Source organism: Sapajus apella, unplaced genomic scaffold, assembly GCF_009761245.1.
Source record: "Sapajus apella isolate SASKATOON/1434 unplaced genomic scaffold, GSC_monkey_1.0 scaffold73, whole genome shotgun sequence".
NCBI classification, from domain to species: domain Eukaryota; kingdom Metazoa; phylum Chordata; class Mammalia; order Primates; family Cebidae; genus Sapajus; species Sapajus apella.
The window spans coordinates 9,213,247-9,229,061 of NW_022437013.1; the positions used below are offsets into that span (position 1 = coordinate 9,213,247).

The 15,815-nt window shown below is 37.3% G+C and overlaps 1 protein-coding gene across 5 annotated transcripts in view; it reads right to left on the reverse strand.

Moving 5' to 3' along the window:
* The window catches only part of NRK (Nik related kinase), a 152,965-nt gene that overhangs the window by 51,185 nt on the left and 85,965 nt on the right, over positions 1 to 15,815 (reverse strand). For 4 of the 5 annotated variants that reach the window (XM_032250932.1, XM_032250931.1, XM_032250929.1 and 1 more), the window contains exons 5-10: positions 15,306 to 15,431; positions 13,772 to 13,846; positions 9,448 to 9,558; positions 7,876 to 7,966; positions 4,678 to 4,808; positions 2,702 to 2,756 (exon numbers count right to left, since the gene is read on the reverse strand). In XM_032250932.1, coding sequence (XP_032106823.1) covers positions 2,702 to 2,756; positions 4,678 to 4,808; positions 7,876 to 7,966; positions 9,448 to 9,558; positions 13,772 to 13,846; positions 15,306 to 15,431 — 589 coding nt within the window. The remainder of the gene's footprint in view (positions 1 to 2,701; positions 2,757 to 4,677; positions 4,809 to 7,875; positions 7,967 to 9,447; positions 9,559 to 13,771; positions 13,847 to 15,305; positions 15,432 to 15,815) is intronic. The other variant, XM_032250930.1, reaches the window with a different exon arrangement.

Below are 15,815 nucleotides of genomic sequence, written 5' to 3' on the forward strand. Positions count from 1 at the left end.
GGTAGATTTGAGCCACAATGCATTCAGGTAAAGGTTGACATGGGGTGTGAGAGAGCGACACTACAAGGAATAGAAGTAGGACTATAAAGAAGCATCATTGACAATATTTAAAATGATACACAATATCAAGGAGAATGCAAAAATAGGGGAAAACATGGCCCAGTTTAAGGCAAGTTGACTGGTTTACAGCTTTGCCAAGAAAGGGGAGTCAGGGTGAACTGTTGATCTTATCCTGCTTCTCCTCCAGGAACAGATTATCTTTTTTATAAAGGATAGAGACTAAAAACCACATCTATTCAAAATTAGCCTATGATACTCTGATGTTTGGGTGGTTACTAGAAATGTTCTGGCCTTGGTTTAAAGGTCCCCATATTGTTTGAATTCCTACCCAGAACCTAGGGACTGAAGGAGGTCCTGGTTTGCAAATATCCAGTTCTCTATTTCTAGAGCCCCTACAACATTGGCCCCAAACTTTTTGGCACCAGGGATCAGTTTTGTGGAAGACAGTTCTTCCATGGACCTAGGGTTAGGGGCTTGGTTTGGGAATGAAACTGTTGCACGTCAGTACAGCAGGCATGAGTTAGATTCTCATAAGAAACGTACCACCTAGATCCCTTGCATCCTCAGTTCACAATAGGGTTCCCACTCCTAGGAGAATCTAATGCTGTTGCTGATCTGCCAGGAGGCAGAGCTCAGGTGGTAATGTTTGCTTACTTGCTCGCCACTCACCTCCTGCAGTTTGGCCCAGGGGTTGGGGGCCCATGCCCTATGGCATCCTATCAGGGAGAAGTTATTCTTTCTCTCTCTTTACTTCTCTGGAAAATATTCACCAAAGGAAGACAATTTTGTTATCTGGACCTCAAAGGATATTATCAGATAACTGTCACTTTGGAAGGCCATCCCTTCTGAGATAATAATGATAATAACCTGGAGGATTTGTGTAGTTAAACAGATGACAATTATTTCCACACAAAATTAATATTCCAGGCAATAAAGAACACCAGTGAAGGAGAAATGTTTTAGTCGGGAGGCCATTTAGAGATGCTCTTGACCAAAGTTGTACTATTCAAATTACTGATCCAGGCAGGCCAGCCCTATTTTCCCTCTTTGTGAATTCCAAATTTCCTGGTCCTCACTTATCTTTTCTAAGAAGCTTGCAATTTGTGTATGCTGTGCAAAATTCCTTCTCTACACTCCTGTGAGTTTGCTCACCAATACTTTTTTCCCCATAACTTAATATTTTGGAGTGAAAAAAAAGTGAAACAAACGAAGGTGACTCGGGGAGTATAAACCGCAAAACATAGAAAGTTGGTTTTCCGAAAAGGCATGCTGAGGAGCACTCAGAAACAAAGGGAAAAATATACATGCAGGCATGTATCCTAACCAAACCCATGCATCAATACTAATATGAAATACTAGTTGCTGCTGCTCAATTTAACATAATCTATGTATGTTTCCCAAACAGAAATAATCAAGAGATGATGAGGAATAGTCCACTATTTCAGTATCATTTCAATTTTACATATGTGTCATGTGTAATCTTTTTACATTTTAATAATTCCTATTATTAATTTTTTATTCACCCAACTAAGGTACTTTGCTGAATTGGGGGCCCTATAATAGAGGCAGAAGCAACATGATCTCCACAGGCACCCTAGCTTTATCCCAGCCCCTCTTTGATATTCTAAGGGATAGCAGGAATTCTCAAAAATTATGTTACCATTATTTCTATTTCTTGAAATTCCTCTCATTGGCCGTGAAACTAAATGCTAAGATATTTCAAATTCATAAAGCTTGATGGGTGGACATTTTTCAGATAGAGCATACAAGAACATGGGAATCTACAGGATCTGCTTTGGAGAGGGGAAAGCAAAGCAATCCTCCCCACACCCCACAAGGCATTTTTTTTCACTTCTCATTCAACAATACCAGAGATGCATTGTCATTTACACTTTTGGATTTTAGTTACTGAGGACAGCAAATATACTACGCTCTGGAGGCACACATTAGATGGTTATCCATCATTTACACCCAAGTTCACATTTCATTTTTACTTTCCTATCAGAAAACAGTGCCTTGAGAGAACAGGATGCTAACACGTCATTTAAATGATGAGGAGGTAGAGAAAACAAGATGACATGGGCACTGAGGCAGCTGAAAGGAGGAAAAAGGGCACTAAAGGTAAGCTGGATTGACTCCAAAGGAAAAAAAAAAACTATGTTTACTTCCTGAAATTTCTGAAGATTAGCTCAATTTCAATGAAATGTTAGAGAATTTTCTCAACTATTACAGCCTGAGGCAGTAGCAGTGTGTGACTAAATATTCTGGAATCTAAATGTTCCACCAGGAAATATAGACTGGAATGCCAACCAGAATCCTTATTCTGGTTGCTCAGGACTGTCAGGACCAAATACTACTGAGAATAAATTGAAACAAAACTCAGTCAATCTAAAATAAGATATTGTAAGAAAGAAAAGCACAAGCTGATTTACATACCCACATGTAGCTATTCTGAAGAAAGCATTTGGTAATCACTGAAAAGGTCACCATTAGTAGTTTGGCACATAGTATGACACCTGTCTGGCCAGTGAAAGCTGAGTGGTACAAGTGGCAATCTCATCTTCTTCCACAGAGAGAGATTTGTACGATTTGTATGGCATATTTCCCTAATCTTTAACAAATATCAAACATTTTTACTCACGAGGAGCTCCTTCAGCCATTTCAATAGCAGTAATTCCAACAGACCACACATCACTCTGCAAAGAAAAACATGACAAAAAAAATGTGACTTAAAAATAGGCAGTTGGTAGTATTTAGAATCTTAAAACAATGTTTAGTTCGGGATGTGGATGCCAATGCCGGAGCCATTTTATGGGTTTCCTATAGTAAAGATTCATTATAGACTGACATTGTAAGAAGGCATAATCTGAGCTTGTGACCACCCAGTACCTCACTACACAACGGGTTGATAGGGAATGGGGTTAAATGCAAGGAAAGTTCATCTTGGATGCATTGCTATTATTGCCTTACCTGAAATATCAAAAGAAACTTGCTATAAAGACATTTCATTACATAGAGTCACCAGTTGTATCATCTTGGGTAAATGTTTTAACTCTCTGTACCTTAATTTCACTCTATGTAAAATAGAGATAATAATAGTATACATTTAGATAGGACTGGGGTGTGTATGTGTGTGTGTGTGTGTGTGTGTGTGTGTGTGTGTGTGTGTGTATTTCAGCAGTTCTTGGAATATTCTAAACTAAGTCTAGAACTATAAAGAGTTTCTAGAAAATTATCTTCACTACTATTAACTGTTTAGTACTTTTTTTTTTTTTTAGCGTGGAAAGGGCACAGGCCTAGAGATACACTGGATGGCTAAATGACTCCTAAACAGATTTGCTGAATTCCCTTTTTTTTCTTTGTGACAGGGTCTCACTCTGTTACCCAGGCTGCAGTTTGGTGGTGTAATCTGGGCTCACTGCAACCTCTGTCTCCTGGGTTCATGCGATTCTCCTGCCTCAGCCTCCCGAGTAGCTGGGATTACAGGTGCCCACCACCAGACCTGGCTAATTTTTTTGTATTTTTAGTAAAGACAGAGTTTCGCTATGTTGGCCAGGTTGGCCTCAAACTCCTGACCTCAGGTGATCTGCGGCCTTGTAGGTTAACTGGGTTCTTAGAACCCCAGTTTATAGATTTTTTTAGCTTCAGTTGTGATAGTCTAAGCTTAAGATTTCCTTCAATTACATGGTTCTAAAAACTAAAAATAAATAACAAATACAGGTAAAAGTCCTTGGAAGACTGCAAAAAGTATACAACTATAAAGCATTATTTTTATAAAAAGCCACTTGAAGAACTTTGTGCTTCCATAGTCTTCATAACGCCTAACAGAGCACTAAACATAATTGGCTCTCAGTAAATAATCATTTTGCAGATCATGCAGAGGGCACTTAAGGGAAGGGAAAAGAGATGACTCTCAATTAATCAACTTCAAGTATTGAGTCCTAGGTTCCACTCAGGGAGACCACAATTAATTGTTTGGATGACTTATGCGGGGAGTGAGATTTTTCCAGTCTATAGCAAATGGAGAATTTTCTTTCCGCATCAACTTTTTGAAATGTGTACATGAATGTATATTGTCCAAATTGCAGTTTCAGTGGAAATTTTAATAAATAGCAGGAATTGTTACTTAATTTGTTTATTCTACTGATTTTCTGTGGTTTTGGAAGTGAAACATGCCAAGGATTTTCTCCATTACCCTGAGTAATCAAATTATTTTTTTTTGTCTTTTCTGGAGCTAAGTTACTGTGGGGATTAATAATTGGTTTTACATTTATTCATTTTTAAGTTTACAATGTCTTTTGCCCCTAGAAGTTCAATTTTTATATACATATAAATCCACATTATATAATATTTTTACCAATATGTTGCAAGCAACATAAACTACACACTCTGTCTCAAATGCAGGTAATTCTCAATGGTATACTTTGTCCACATTCTTAGAAAATATTATTTTATGCATATAATCAAACCACTTACTGAAATAGAGGCTAGTATTTCCAACCAGCATGTAATGTTAAAGGAGGAGTTGCCTACTTTTTATTTTTTATCATTGCAAATAATGTTAATCAAAAATCCTTTCCAAATTGTAATTTCCACTGTCTGAATTCTCATACTCACCCTGTAATCATAGGAGCGTCTGGGGTCCTCATCACAGTCAATCACCTCAGGTGCCATCCAGTATGGTGTCCCAATGAAGCTATTCCTTCTTCCATTAGTTCTGCTCACCTGGGCACTCACTCCAAAATCAACTGCCAAAATCATTATATGTCAAAATAATCAATCAGAAAGAAAAAGCTCATTAAGTTATTTATTTAACTTGGAAAGCTGATACAAAAGCCAAAAGCCACAATGGATAACAGATTTTCATTCTAGCCTAGCAAATTTTACCATGAAGTCTACTCCAGGAATACTGGGAATAAGCTTTTGCTGCTATTTATGTTGGAATGAGACTCAGCAGTGCTATTATAAATCTACATTAGGTTTGGCTGAATGTTTACCATGAATATTAAAGACAAAGTTCTGTTGGGACACTCTGAACCTCCAAAGTGATAACATATGGAGTGTTTGGACCTGGCACCAAGCTGGAGGAAGAACAGAAGTATAAGCAAGATCAAAGAAATCTGAAACCTATTAGCAGTTGATCAGGAAGCCTCACACATGATATTAGAAGGCTCTATCACAATGATAAAGAAAAATGAGTTTTCTGCTAGAATTTAGTTTAAATTCCTACACAGATCTTTTTAATCAGATGCAGGTATTTATTGTGGTATCTATAGCTTAGCTTAGATTATAAGAGTTCAGTCTTCTATTCATCTGTGGGATACATTATAAGAAAATATTTGGTATCGTATCCTCAGAAACATAACAAAAAAAGGCTAAAGTGGACTGGGGTTATTTATTCCAAAAGAAATAAAACAGGGATGAAAAATGAAGTAGATTTTCTAATTTAGAATGGTTTCCAGGAATCCAGAGGATGGTGAACGAAACTGACTAAAAGCAGCTTCAGGAATTTAGGGAAAGAGAAGAAAAATGAAAAAGAAAACCCTAAGAGTTCAAGGCAGTTTTAAAGGATCTAACAAGAACGACAATACCAAAAAAAAAAAAAAAATGTCCACAACAATATTTGTGAAGATACCATTGGGTGTTGTACAATGTTTTTATCTAGATTTTTTTAAAGAAATATGTTAAATAATAGCTCAGCATTCTCACTATCCCTGTGAGCCAGCATTAGGTGCCAAGAAATACCTACGAAGGCCGTTAAGCTTCTATATGGCATATATCCAGAGGAGAAAATGAAAGGAGAAAAGACTAGAAGGCTGATTAATAGAAAAAAAGAAAAAAGAGCAAGAGAAAGAGAACGAAAAGCCAAGATGAGATGAAACCTCAACAATGGCATAATTTAAAGTTTATTTCATGACTTTACAGGCTGGAATATGAAGTTTATTGAGCGATTGCCACTGCAATATAATCATTTTTCCATCTCTTTCCCTTCTATCACTTGCTTTGGCTGTCATTAGGTTTGCTTTCTGCAACTTTCTCCTTATACTATGTTGCCTTAAAACAACTATAATCTAAAAAAATTAAAACAAATTGTACAAGACTTAACTGTAAAATATGTGTGATTAAATTTTATAATGTGTTACTTAAAAATAATGATAGTCTGATTCATCTAAAACAAATTGTACAGGGATTACATATAAAGTAAGTCTTATTAAACTCTAATCCAGCAGTAGAAGTTCTCTCCTTCAGAGAAAGTACATGAACTTTAGTGCACGGACATTATGACAGATATTTCAGTGGCTTTTCTTTCATGTACAATTTCTCTTTTGTGTCGCAAATGTTTGCCTTGGCCAGCAACTTGATACAAGTATATGAGAGTGTTGCTCTATATGCAAACAGTGTTAAGCCTTGTGATAAGCTACCTGTCCTGCATATTTAAATGTTAAATAATATGTATGCTCTTATTTTTTATATTTTTATTATTTATTCATTTATTATTTAGAGACAAGGTCTGTCTTTGCCGCCCAGGCTGGAGTGCAGTGGCACAATCATAGTTTACTGCAACCTCAAAATCCTAGGCTCAAGTGATCCTCCTGCCTCAGTCTCTCGAGTAGCTGGGACCTCAGGTGGACACCACCATGCACAACTAATTAAACATTTTTTTTTTAGAGGCAGGGTCTTGCTATGTTGCCCAGACTGGTCTTCAACTACTGGTCTCAAGTCATCCTCATGCCTCAGCCTCCCAAAATGCTGGGATTATAAGTGTGAGCTACTGTACCTGGCCACTTCTTATATATTTTAAAATTGTGTTTCTAGCTTTGTAGCTTTTAGACAGACACCAAAGAAGTTAATACATTCTCTTAAAACTACTTTCACTTATTTCAAGGATAAACAATTACTACCTCATGTTTCTTCCACAAGTGTTCAGTGAAAAATGTTTTCAATTAATAAACAAAATCTCTACTTTTGTTCTAAGTGTTTAGCAACAAAATGGTAATATCTTAAGGTCATGTTCAGATACATGTTTATAAAGTGTTGAAAAATAATGCAAGTGACTTACCTTCTGCATCAATAAGGTTATCTGCCACTACAATGTACTGATATGATTTTTATGGTATTATTCTGAAAACTATTGATATTTATTTTACACATTAAAGGATAAAATATATTGTCCCCTATGTGCCTAATGACAAAAAAAATCAGAAAATATGTGTGGTTATTTTCAAATAAGTTATACCACTCTGAACTCAGGAATAAAAGCTAGATACTTCCAGCTTTTTTTTGATTTATAATTCAGAATTTGACTTGGATATTATTGGAGCAGCAATTCTGATCAATATCATTTTTTGTATATCTGAAAAAATCCAAAGCAATTCCTCCTTATATAGTTAAAAATTATTTGATAGTCTTCAGAAATTATGGCTCTGTTGTGTGAAAGAATTTTTTTATTTTTTTAAATTCCTGCCCATGACATCGAAATTTGCAATACTCAATTCAATTGTTTAAATAAATATAGTAGCTATTTCTAATAGAGGGTAAAGGGATGACCAAAAAGTAGTAAATCCCCATTAAAATTCAAAAGTTGTTTTATCTACATGATTTCAAAGAAGTAAGTAGGTTCATTCTCTTTATTTTGCCCCGCCTCCTCTCCCAAACAAATTTTTAAATTTCGACTGGTTTTGCAGGCAGGGAAAACCCAGCTCAAATTAGTAGAGGATATTGACAGGAACATGACGGAAAGCATAGTTATCTTATCTTAACGGAGTTTTTCCATTAAGATGTTTTGAACTTGAAATACTATAAGAATAAACTTACCCAGTTTTACTTCAGCATTATGAGTCAGCAGCACATTCTGACCTTTGATGTCCCGGTGAATTACTCGGTATGCGTGAAGGTGAGCTAACCCCTGTATATATTTTTTAAAAAGCCACATCAGTATATATTTATCTCTTTCCAGTACAGTTCTAGTGTTTTTGGGAAAACTTTTGATAAGAGAAACAGCTTAATCCTGATGCTTCAAACACAGTTCTTTCTTTAGACTGGAATTACTACAACCCATTCCTAGAAATATGACTTTTGACTATAAGGAAAGGAAAATAAATCAGGACACCCACGAAAGAAAAAGAACACCAAAATAAATGTTTGTATACAGTGGACCACTTTACCTTCATTTCTAGCCTCCATATTTCCAGCTGACCTAAGAGTAAAGACCTGGACATCTTAAATATCATAGCTCAGCTATTGTTTTGCTCTATTCCCTATCCAACCACTTGTTTAGTCTAAAATATTTTCTAGTCAGCCTTGTAGGCTGATAATTTAGGGGAATGTGGAAATTCATTTTAAACCATTTGTAATCTGTGTTGGCTTAACACTTTGGCTCTAACCCATTCACCACTAAAATTTACTTGTGACCTGGCTAGCCCATGACATGGTATGCAATGTTAGGCTGTAGTGAGATTGCCCCAGCCACTAACTGGAGATTCATAATAAAGTAACAATAAAACTGCTAACATTTATTGAGCCGTTATTCTTTGCTAAGTATTGTTCTAAGTGGTTTACATGGAGTAAATTACTAATTCCTCACAGAAACCCTTTGAGAAAGGCATTAAAATCACCCTCATACTATAGATGAGTAAAGTGAGCCTTGGAAAAATTAAGTAACTGATTCAAAGTTACAAAACTTATACATGGTAAACTAAATGTAAGCTCAGTCCAGAGTTTGACTCTCAACCATTTACGCTATCATCACAAGTGAATCTAACCAAAATGATAGGAAGGACATTCTAACATTGTATGAATGGTACTGTTAACTCTGTTAATATCCTTCTTGGATGACTTTGAGAACTTTAGTCACAAAAGATGGAATCTGATAGCTCAAGAAGATTGTTGCTCTCATCAAATTGGGTGTGGAAAATAAAGACATTTAAAACAGAAGCAGCAATCAAAGAAAATGTCTGTTTGCCAAAAGGCTGCAGATGGTTTGAGGCCATTCCATACAATACTGACTTCTTCTGTCTCACCTTCATCTTAATCTATGATGTTTGTACTATGTTTTTGTTTAAAGAACTCTAAAATAATAATAACATAATAAATAGTCCAAGTGGTTATTTCTATGATCCATTGAATGCAGTAGTCAGAATCTGACAGAGGTATAAAAGGCCATGATTTCAAAGGAGCTGGTTACCCAGCTGTGGACTACTTTAAAGTTTAAGGGGATCAGCCGCAAATTTGCTTTCCCAAAAGCTTTTTGGCTTTTTTAGATATCGTGATGCATAGGTTATGTTTCAAATACCTAAACTATCTGATGTGAGCAGGTATAAGGTACATTATATATATTACTCCCAGGTTCTTAAAATATCAGAAGAGAATGACTACATTAAGACTCACTTGAAGGATTTCTCGGCAGATATAAGCAATCCAATCTTCTTTTAAACTCTGATTTCTGGTCATTCTCACTACATCAGTGACCGAGCCTGCTGCACAGAACTCCATCACCATCTGCAGGAAAGCCAGCAAAGTATAAAAAATTAGTATGCAATTTTCTGAAAATATCTGGAGAGTTTTAGTCCATATGGCTTGTATCTATATGTAATGTTTAGAGATTAAGGCATTGCAAAGACGGCCTCAATTGTCTGGTGGTAGACTCCAAAAGCTAGCGAAATTAGAAAGAGTTGGAGTAAACCCAAAGTTTTGTAGAGGGAGAGAAGCCAGGTATTTCACCAGAGATATTTAACTGGGAGTTGGAGTTTGAGCTATGTCTTTAAGGATAGGTAGTGTTTGGATATGCTTAAAAGAAAAAGCATTCAGTTTATGGAAAACTAAATAAACACAAGCTTTTAGAAAGAAGTTTGTGCAGGGAGCAAACTTAAGTGATGACTAGAATGGGAATGAAAGAATGGTCGAGAAAACAGTTTGATTGGGGGTAAAGAAGCAAAATATGGAGGGTCTCAAAAGAGTTTACATTTCAACATTAAAACTAGGTTTGGTTTTTGTTGTTTTGTTTTTTATTTTCGAATTTCAAACTATTTTCCCTAAGATACTGGCAAGCTACAACTCCAAGGGGGAATTTGTCCATTGCATTCCTATGGGATAATTTCTTCCAAATGGCATCACTGCTAAGGAAAACCTATTTTAAAGCTATTATCTTTGATAACATTTCATTAAGATTTTATTGTATTAATAAACTCCATTTCTCAGAAAGTTTATTTTTGACACATATAAAGTGAGGGCCCAACTAGTAGATTTTCTTCCAGGTAATATTAGTTAGAAGAAAGACCAATGTAGAAGAGAATATACCTATCATAATTATCCCAGCAATCTTTTCCTTGAGTACAAGTTTATGTATTACTGCCCATGTCAAAAATACTTTATCAAAAGATCAAAATACCTCTTTTTTAAAACTTTATACAAATTAATTATCACCACAGCTGAATGGAAGCAAAAGGATAAATCCCAAATCGTGACTATTCAAAAAGTCTAACTTTGTGTTCGTGTCCTTTGTAGGGACATGGATGAACCTGGAAACCATCATTCTCAGCAAACTGACACAAGAGCAGAAAATCAAACACCGCATGTTCTCAGTCATAGGTGGGTGTTGAACAATGAGAACACGTGGACACAGGGAGGGGAGCACTACACACTGGGGTCTGTTGGGGGGAAATAGGTGAGGGACAGCGAGGGGTGGGGAGTTGGGGGGGATAGCATGGGGAGAAATGCCAGATATAGGTGAAGGGGAGGAAGGCAGCAAATCACACTGCCATGTGTGTACCTATGCAACAATCTTGCATGCTCTTCACATGTAACCCAAAACTTAAAATGCAATTAAAAAAAAAGTCTAACTTACTTCCTATGGAATATTAAGATCTTCTTTTCGGAAAACTACTCCCCTAATTTGTAGTTATTCACCACTGATATTATTGCATGTCTTTCACATGACTACACTTGCACCAAAAAGAAGAGGCAGCCAAACAAAACCAAGACAGATAAGCCACAAAAAGTTGATTTTCACATGGAGAATTAAGCATTGACTATATTCAATGGGCACAACATGTACTCTGTGACAACTCCTCATTTTAAACCATGACAAACCAGAATTAAAGCCATTCAACTCAGGTAAACCCTGGAACAGCTTGCTTATATTATGCCAGTCAGAAGAACTCAACTATAAAAGGAATGTCAGGTATTCTCAATAATTTTCCTAACTTTGTAAGCATGATGCCTGGTACATACACTTCTTTATTAATGGTCATTATTAAGCTATTTACTTACTTCCTACTTGTTTTTCTGATTTACATAGGCAAAAATTTGTGAACTGTCCCATGAAAACTCTTACCTTAATGAATAATTTATTCATTAAATGCTTGTTCACCCTTCAGCTCTCAGTTCAAGATTTCATTCCTCAAGGAAGAGTTTCTCATTTCCCAACTTAACTAAGGTTTGTTTTTCACTCACAGAGAGCCATGATATTTCCCTTCTGACAAATTAAACATTTATGTGTGTGATTATTTGATTCACACTGGTCTTTGCAAATAGATTGTAAGCACCAATGGGTCAGGAGCATGTCTATTCAGCTTACTATTTTATCCTCAGCATCTAGCACAACACCTGTCAAATAGTTTGCAATTGATATATGCTGAATGCCTGAATGAATTGAGTACTAATACATATCCAGAAAGGAGACTGCAAAAATTCTCATACTTTGCTATACTGTCAAGACAAAAAACACTTTTAAGTGAAAATATATAAAAAGGCAAATGGTGTATGCCAAAAAAATTCCTCAGTAACTAAATGGTGCAGCCACATTTACTAAAATCTTGACTGAAATTGTCAGAGAATAGAGGATGCATGTTAACTGTATATTGGAGAGATAACAGAGTTAAGCTGAAGGTCTTTAAATTTTGTGGTTCCCAGAGTGTAGTGATCAGCCAAGCAGCAGCATCACATATTGAGCTTATTAGAAAGGACAATGTATTGGACCCACACTCCCAAATCTACTGAATCAGAAATTCTGTGAGTGATGCCAGCAATCTGTGTTTTATCAGGCTCTCCAGAAGATTCTGGTGCCTGACAAAGTTCGAGAACCACTGTTTCAATTCCACCCCTTGTTGAAAACCTTTCTATAATGTTCACTGACCTGTTTTCTGAAATCCATTATTTAGAATGTAATAGAATATTTCCTTGTCACTTGAGGATACTGTATCACTTTAGGCATTATTTTGAAAAAAAAATACTACTAACTTGGACGGGAAATGGAGATGTGGCAAGTACAGAGATTCAAATATATACTAACACCACCTTATGTTCTAAATATTCCATTTTTAATAAAGACATCCTTGACCAAAACTGATTTTCTTGAGATTTAACTATTTTTACCATAGTGGGGGGCATCAAAAATTCTGGTATCTGTAGCTCAGGTAGCATAACTTCCAGTTAGCCTCTACAATTTATATCTTATTGGTTTAGAATTTGTGACACTCGAGGCATAATGACTAAGAAAAGGATAAGTAAACTTACCATTTGGAAAATAGTTTCTTAGGAGCTATGTTTATCCATAAGTGCATATACTTTGCAAAAACTTAAAATGCACCCATATGCTCATGTCAAGTGCTAATTAGAATTAACCCTTATCCAGTCATTACTTATTAGTTTATCAGGTAATTACCATAATAGCTACCATAGTAACTACATAAAATATTTGAAAATATTTATGTTAGATATTTCCAGTATTCATTTGAGTCCTCCCTCATCCCACCAGTAAACCCCTTGTCAGGCACGTAAGATATTTTCCCATATTTTATCACTCCTGTCTCCAGGAATAAGAGTTCGTTTTGCCACATGATATGGATTGGCTGTTTCTCATCCAAATCTCATCTTGAATGGTAGCTCCCATAATTCCCATATGTCATGGGAGGGACATGGTGGGAGGTAATTGAATCATGGGGGCAGGTCTTTCCCTTGCTGTTCTAGTGATAGTGAATAAGCCTCAAGAGATCTGAGATTAATGGTTTTATAAAGGGGAATACCCCTGCACATGTAAGACGTTACTTTGCTCCTTCTTTGCTTTCCACCACGATTGTGAGGCCTCCCTAACCATATGGAATTGTGTCAATTAAACCATTTTTCTTTATAAATTACCCAGTCTCTGGTGTGTCTTTATGAGCAGCATGAGAACAGACTAAGACAGTAAACTGGCATCAGTACAGTAAATTGGGGCACTACTGTTAAGATACCTGAGTGGAAACAACTTTGAAACTGGGTAACAGGCAAATGTTGGAACAATTTGGAGGGCTCAGAAGAAGACATGAAGATGTGGGAAAGTTTGCAACTTCCTAGAGACTTGTTGAATGACTTTGACCAAAGTGCTGATAGTGATATGGACAATAAGGTCCAGGCTGAGGTGGTCTCAGAGGGAGATAAGGAATTTGTTGGACACTGGAGCAAAGTTGATTCTTGTTATGTTTTAGCAAAGGGATTGACAGCATTTTCCCCCTGCCCTAGAGATCTGTGGAACTTTGAACTTGAGAGAGATAATTTAGGGTATCTGGCAGAAGAAATTGCTAAGTGGCAAAGGTTTCAAGAGGAAGCAGAGTATAGAAGTTTCAAAAATTTGCAGCCTGATGATGCAGTAGGAAAGAAAAACCCATTTTCTGAGGAGAAATTAGAGCCAGATGCAGAAATTTGCAAAAGTAACAAGGAGCCAAATGTTAATCACCAAGACAATGGGGAAATGTCTCCAGGGCATGTCAGAGATCTTCACAGCAGGCCCTGCCAGCACAGCCTCGGAGGCCTAGGAGGAAAAAAAAAATGGTTTCATGGGCCAGGTCCAGGGCCCTCTTGCTGTGTGCAGCCTAGGGATTGGCATCCTGTGTCCCATCCACTCCAGCCGTGGCTAAAAGGGGCCAAGGTACAGCTCGGGCTATGGCTTCAGAAGGTGCAGGCCCAAAGCCTTGGCAGCTTCTACATAGTGTCAAGCCTACGGATGCACCAAAGTCAAGACTTGAGGTTTAGGAGCCTCTGCCTAGATTTCAGAAGATGTAGGGAAACTCCTGAATGTCCAGGCAGAAGTTTGCTACAGGGGCTGGGTCCTCATGGAAAATTTCTGCTGGGGCAGTGCAGAAGGGAAATGTGGGGTTGGAGCCCCCACACAGAGTCACCACTGGGACACTGCCTGGTGGAGTTGTGAGAAGAGGGCCATCATCCTCCAGAACACAGAACAGTAGATCCACGAACAGCTTGCACCATGTGCCTGGAATAGCCATAGACACTCAATGTCAGCCCATGAAATCAGTCAGGAGGAAGGCTGTACCCTGCAAAGCCACAGGGACAGAGCTACCCAAGACCATGGCAACCCAACTCTTATATCTGTGTGACCTGGATGTGAGACATGGAGTCAAATGGCATCATTTTGGAGCTTTAAGATTTGATTTCCCTGATGGATTTCGGACTTACATGGGGCTTGTAGCCCCTTCGTTTTGGACTATTTCTCCCATTTGGAGCAGGCATATTTACCCAATGCTTATACCCCCATTGTATCTAAGGTAACTAAACATGCTTTTGAATTTACAGGCTCATAGATGGAAGGGACTTGCCTTGTCTTAGATCAGAATTTGGACTGTAGACTTTTGAGTTAAAGCTAAAATGAGCTAACACTTTGGGGGACTGTTGGAAGGCATCATTGGTTCTGAAATGTGAAGAGATGAGATTTGGGAGGGGCCAGGGATGAAATGATATGTTTTGGCACTGTGTCCCCACCCAAATCTCTTGAATTGTAGCTCCCATAATTCATACATGTCATGGAAGGGGTCCAGTGAGAGGTCATTGAATCTTGAGGGCAGGTCTTTCCATGTTGTTCTCATGACAGTGAATAAGTTCACAAGATCTGATGGTTTTATAATGGGGCATTTCCCTGAACATGCTCTCTTGCCTGCTGACATGCAAGACATGACTTTGCCCCTCCTTTGCCTTCTGCCATGATTGTGAAGCCTCTTCAGTCATGTGAAACTGTGAGTCAATTAAATTATCTTTCATTTATAAATTACCCAGTCTCAGATATGCTAATGGCAAAAACCGTGATTACTTTTGAACCAACCTAATAGCATTGTGAGAACAGGTTCATACACCATCCTATGTTAACAGTTGTGTGCTAAGTTTTCCTATAGATTCACAAAAGTGACAACTCATGAAAACATACATCCTTGGGTAAAACTAATTCTTACAGAATAAGAACAGTGTGATTAAAAACATACCCAAAGTTGGTGTCTCTGACCAGGGGGACTCAGCTTGAAAAATGCACCATAGAAGGACACAATATTTTTGTGGAAAGAGAACTTCCTCAGAAGGTTGAGTTCAGTCCTGAGATCCTCTTCCTCATCCTATGGAATAAGAATAGACAGCAAAGCTCCCAGGCTGTGCAATCAATGACTATGTGCGATCAATGACTGTCAAGGAAGAAGAATCCTATGGTAACCAATTATGCCCAACAGCAATTTATAATAAACTCTCAACTAAAATTGTCAGTGAATGAAGATCTCTGGTTAACTTGGAATTTGGGAGAATAAAAAAAAAATAAACCGAAAATTTTTTAGTTCAGTGGTTCTCCAGGTATGGTCCCTGGACCAGCAGCACTGGCCACTGTATAAAGTTTTCACTGAGTAGAGTCATTATATTGTTGTCTGTTTTGCAACAGCTGTATTGAGATATAATTCACATACTATAAAATACACCCATTTAAAGGCAAATGCAATGGTTTTAGTATA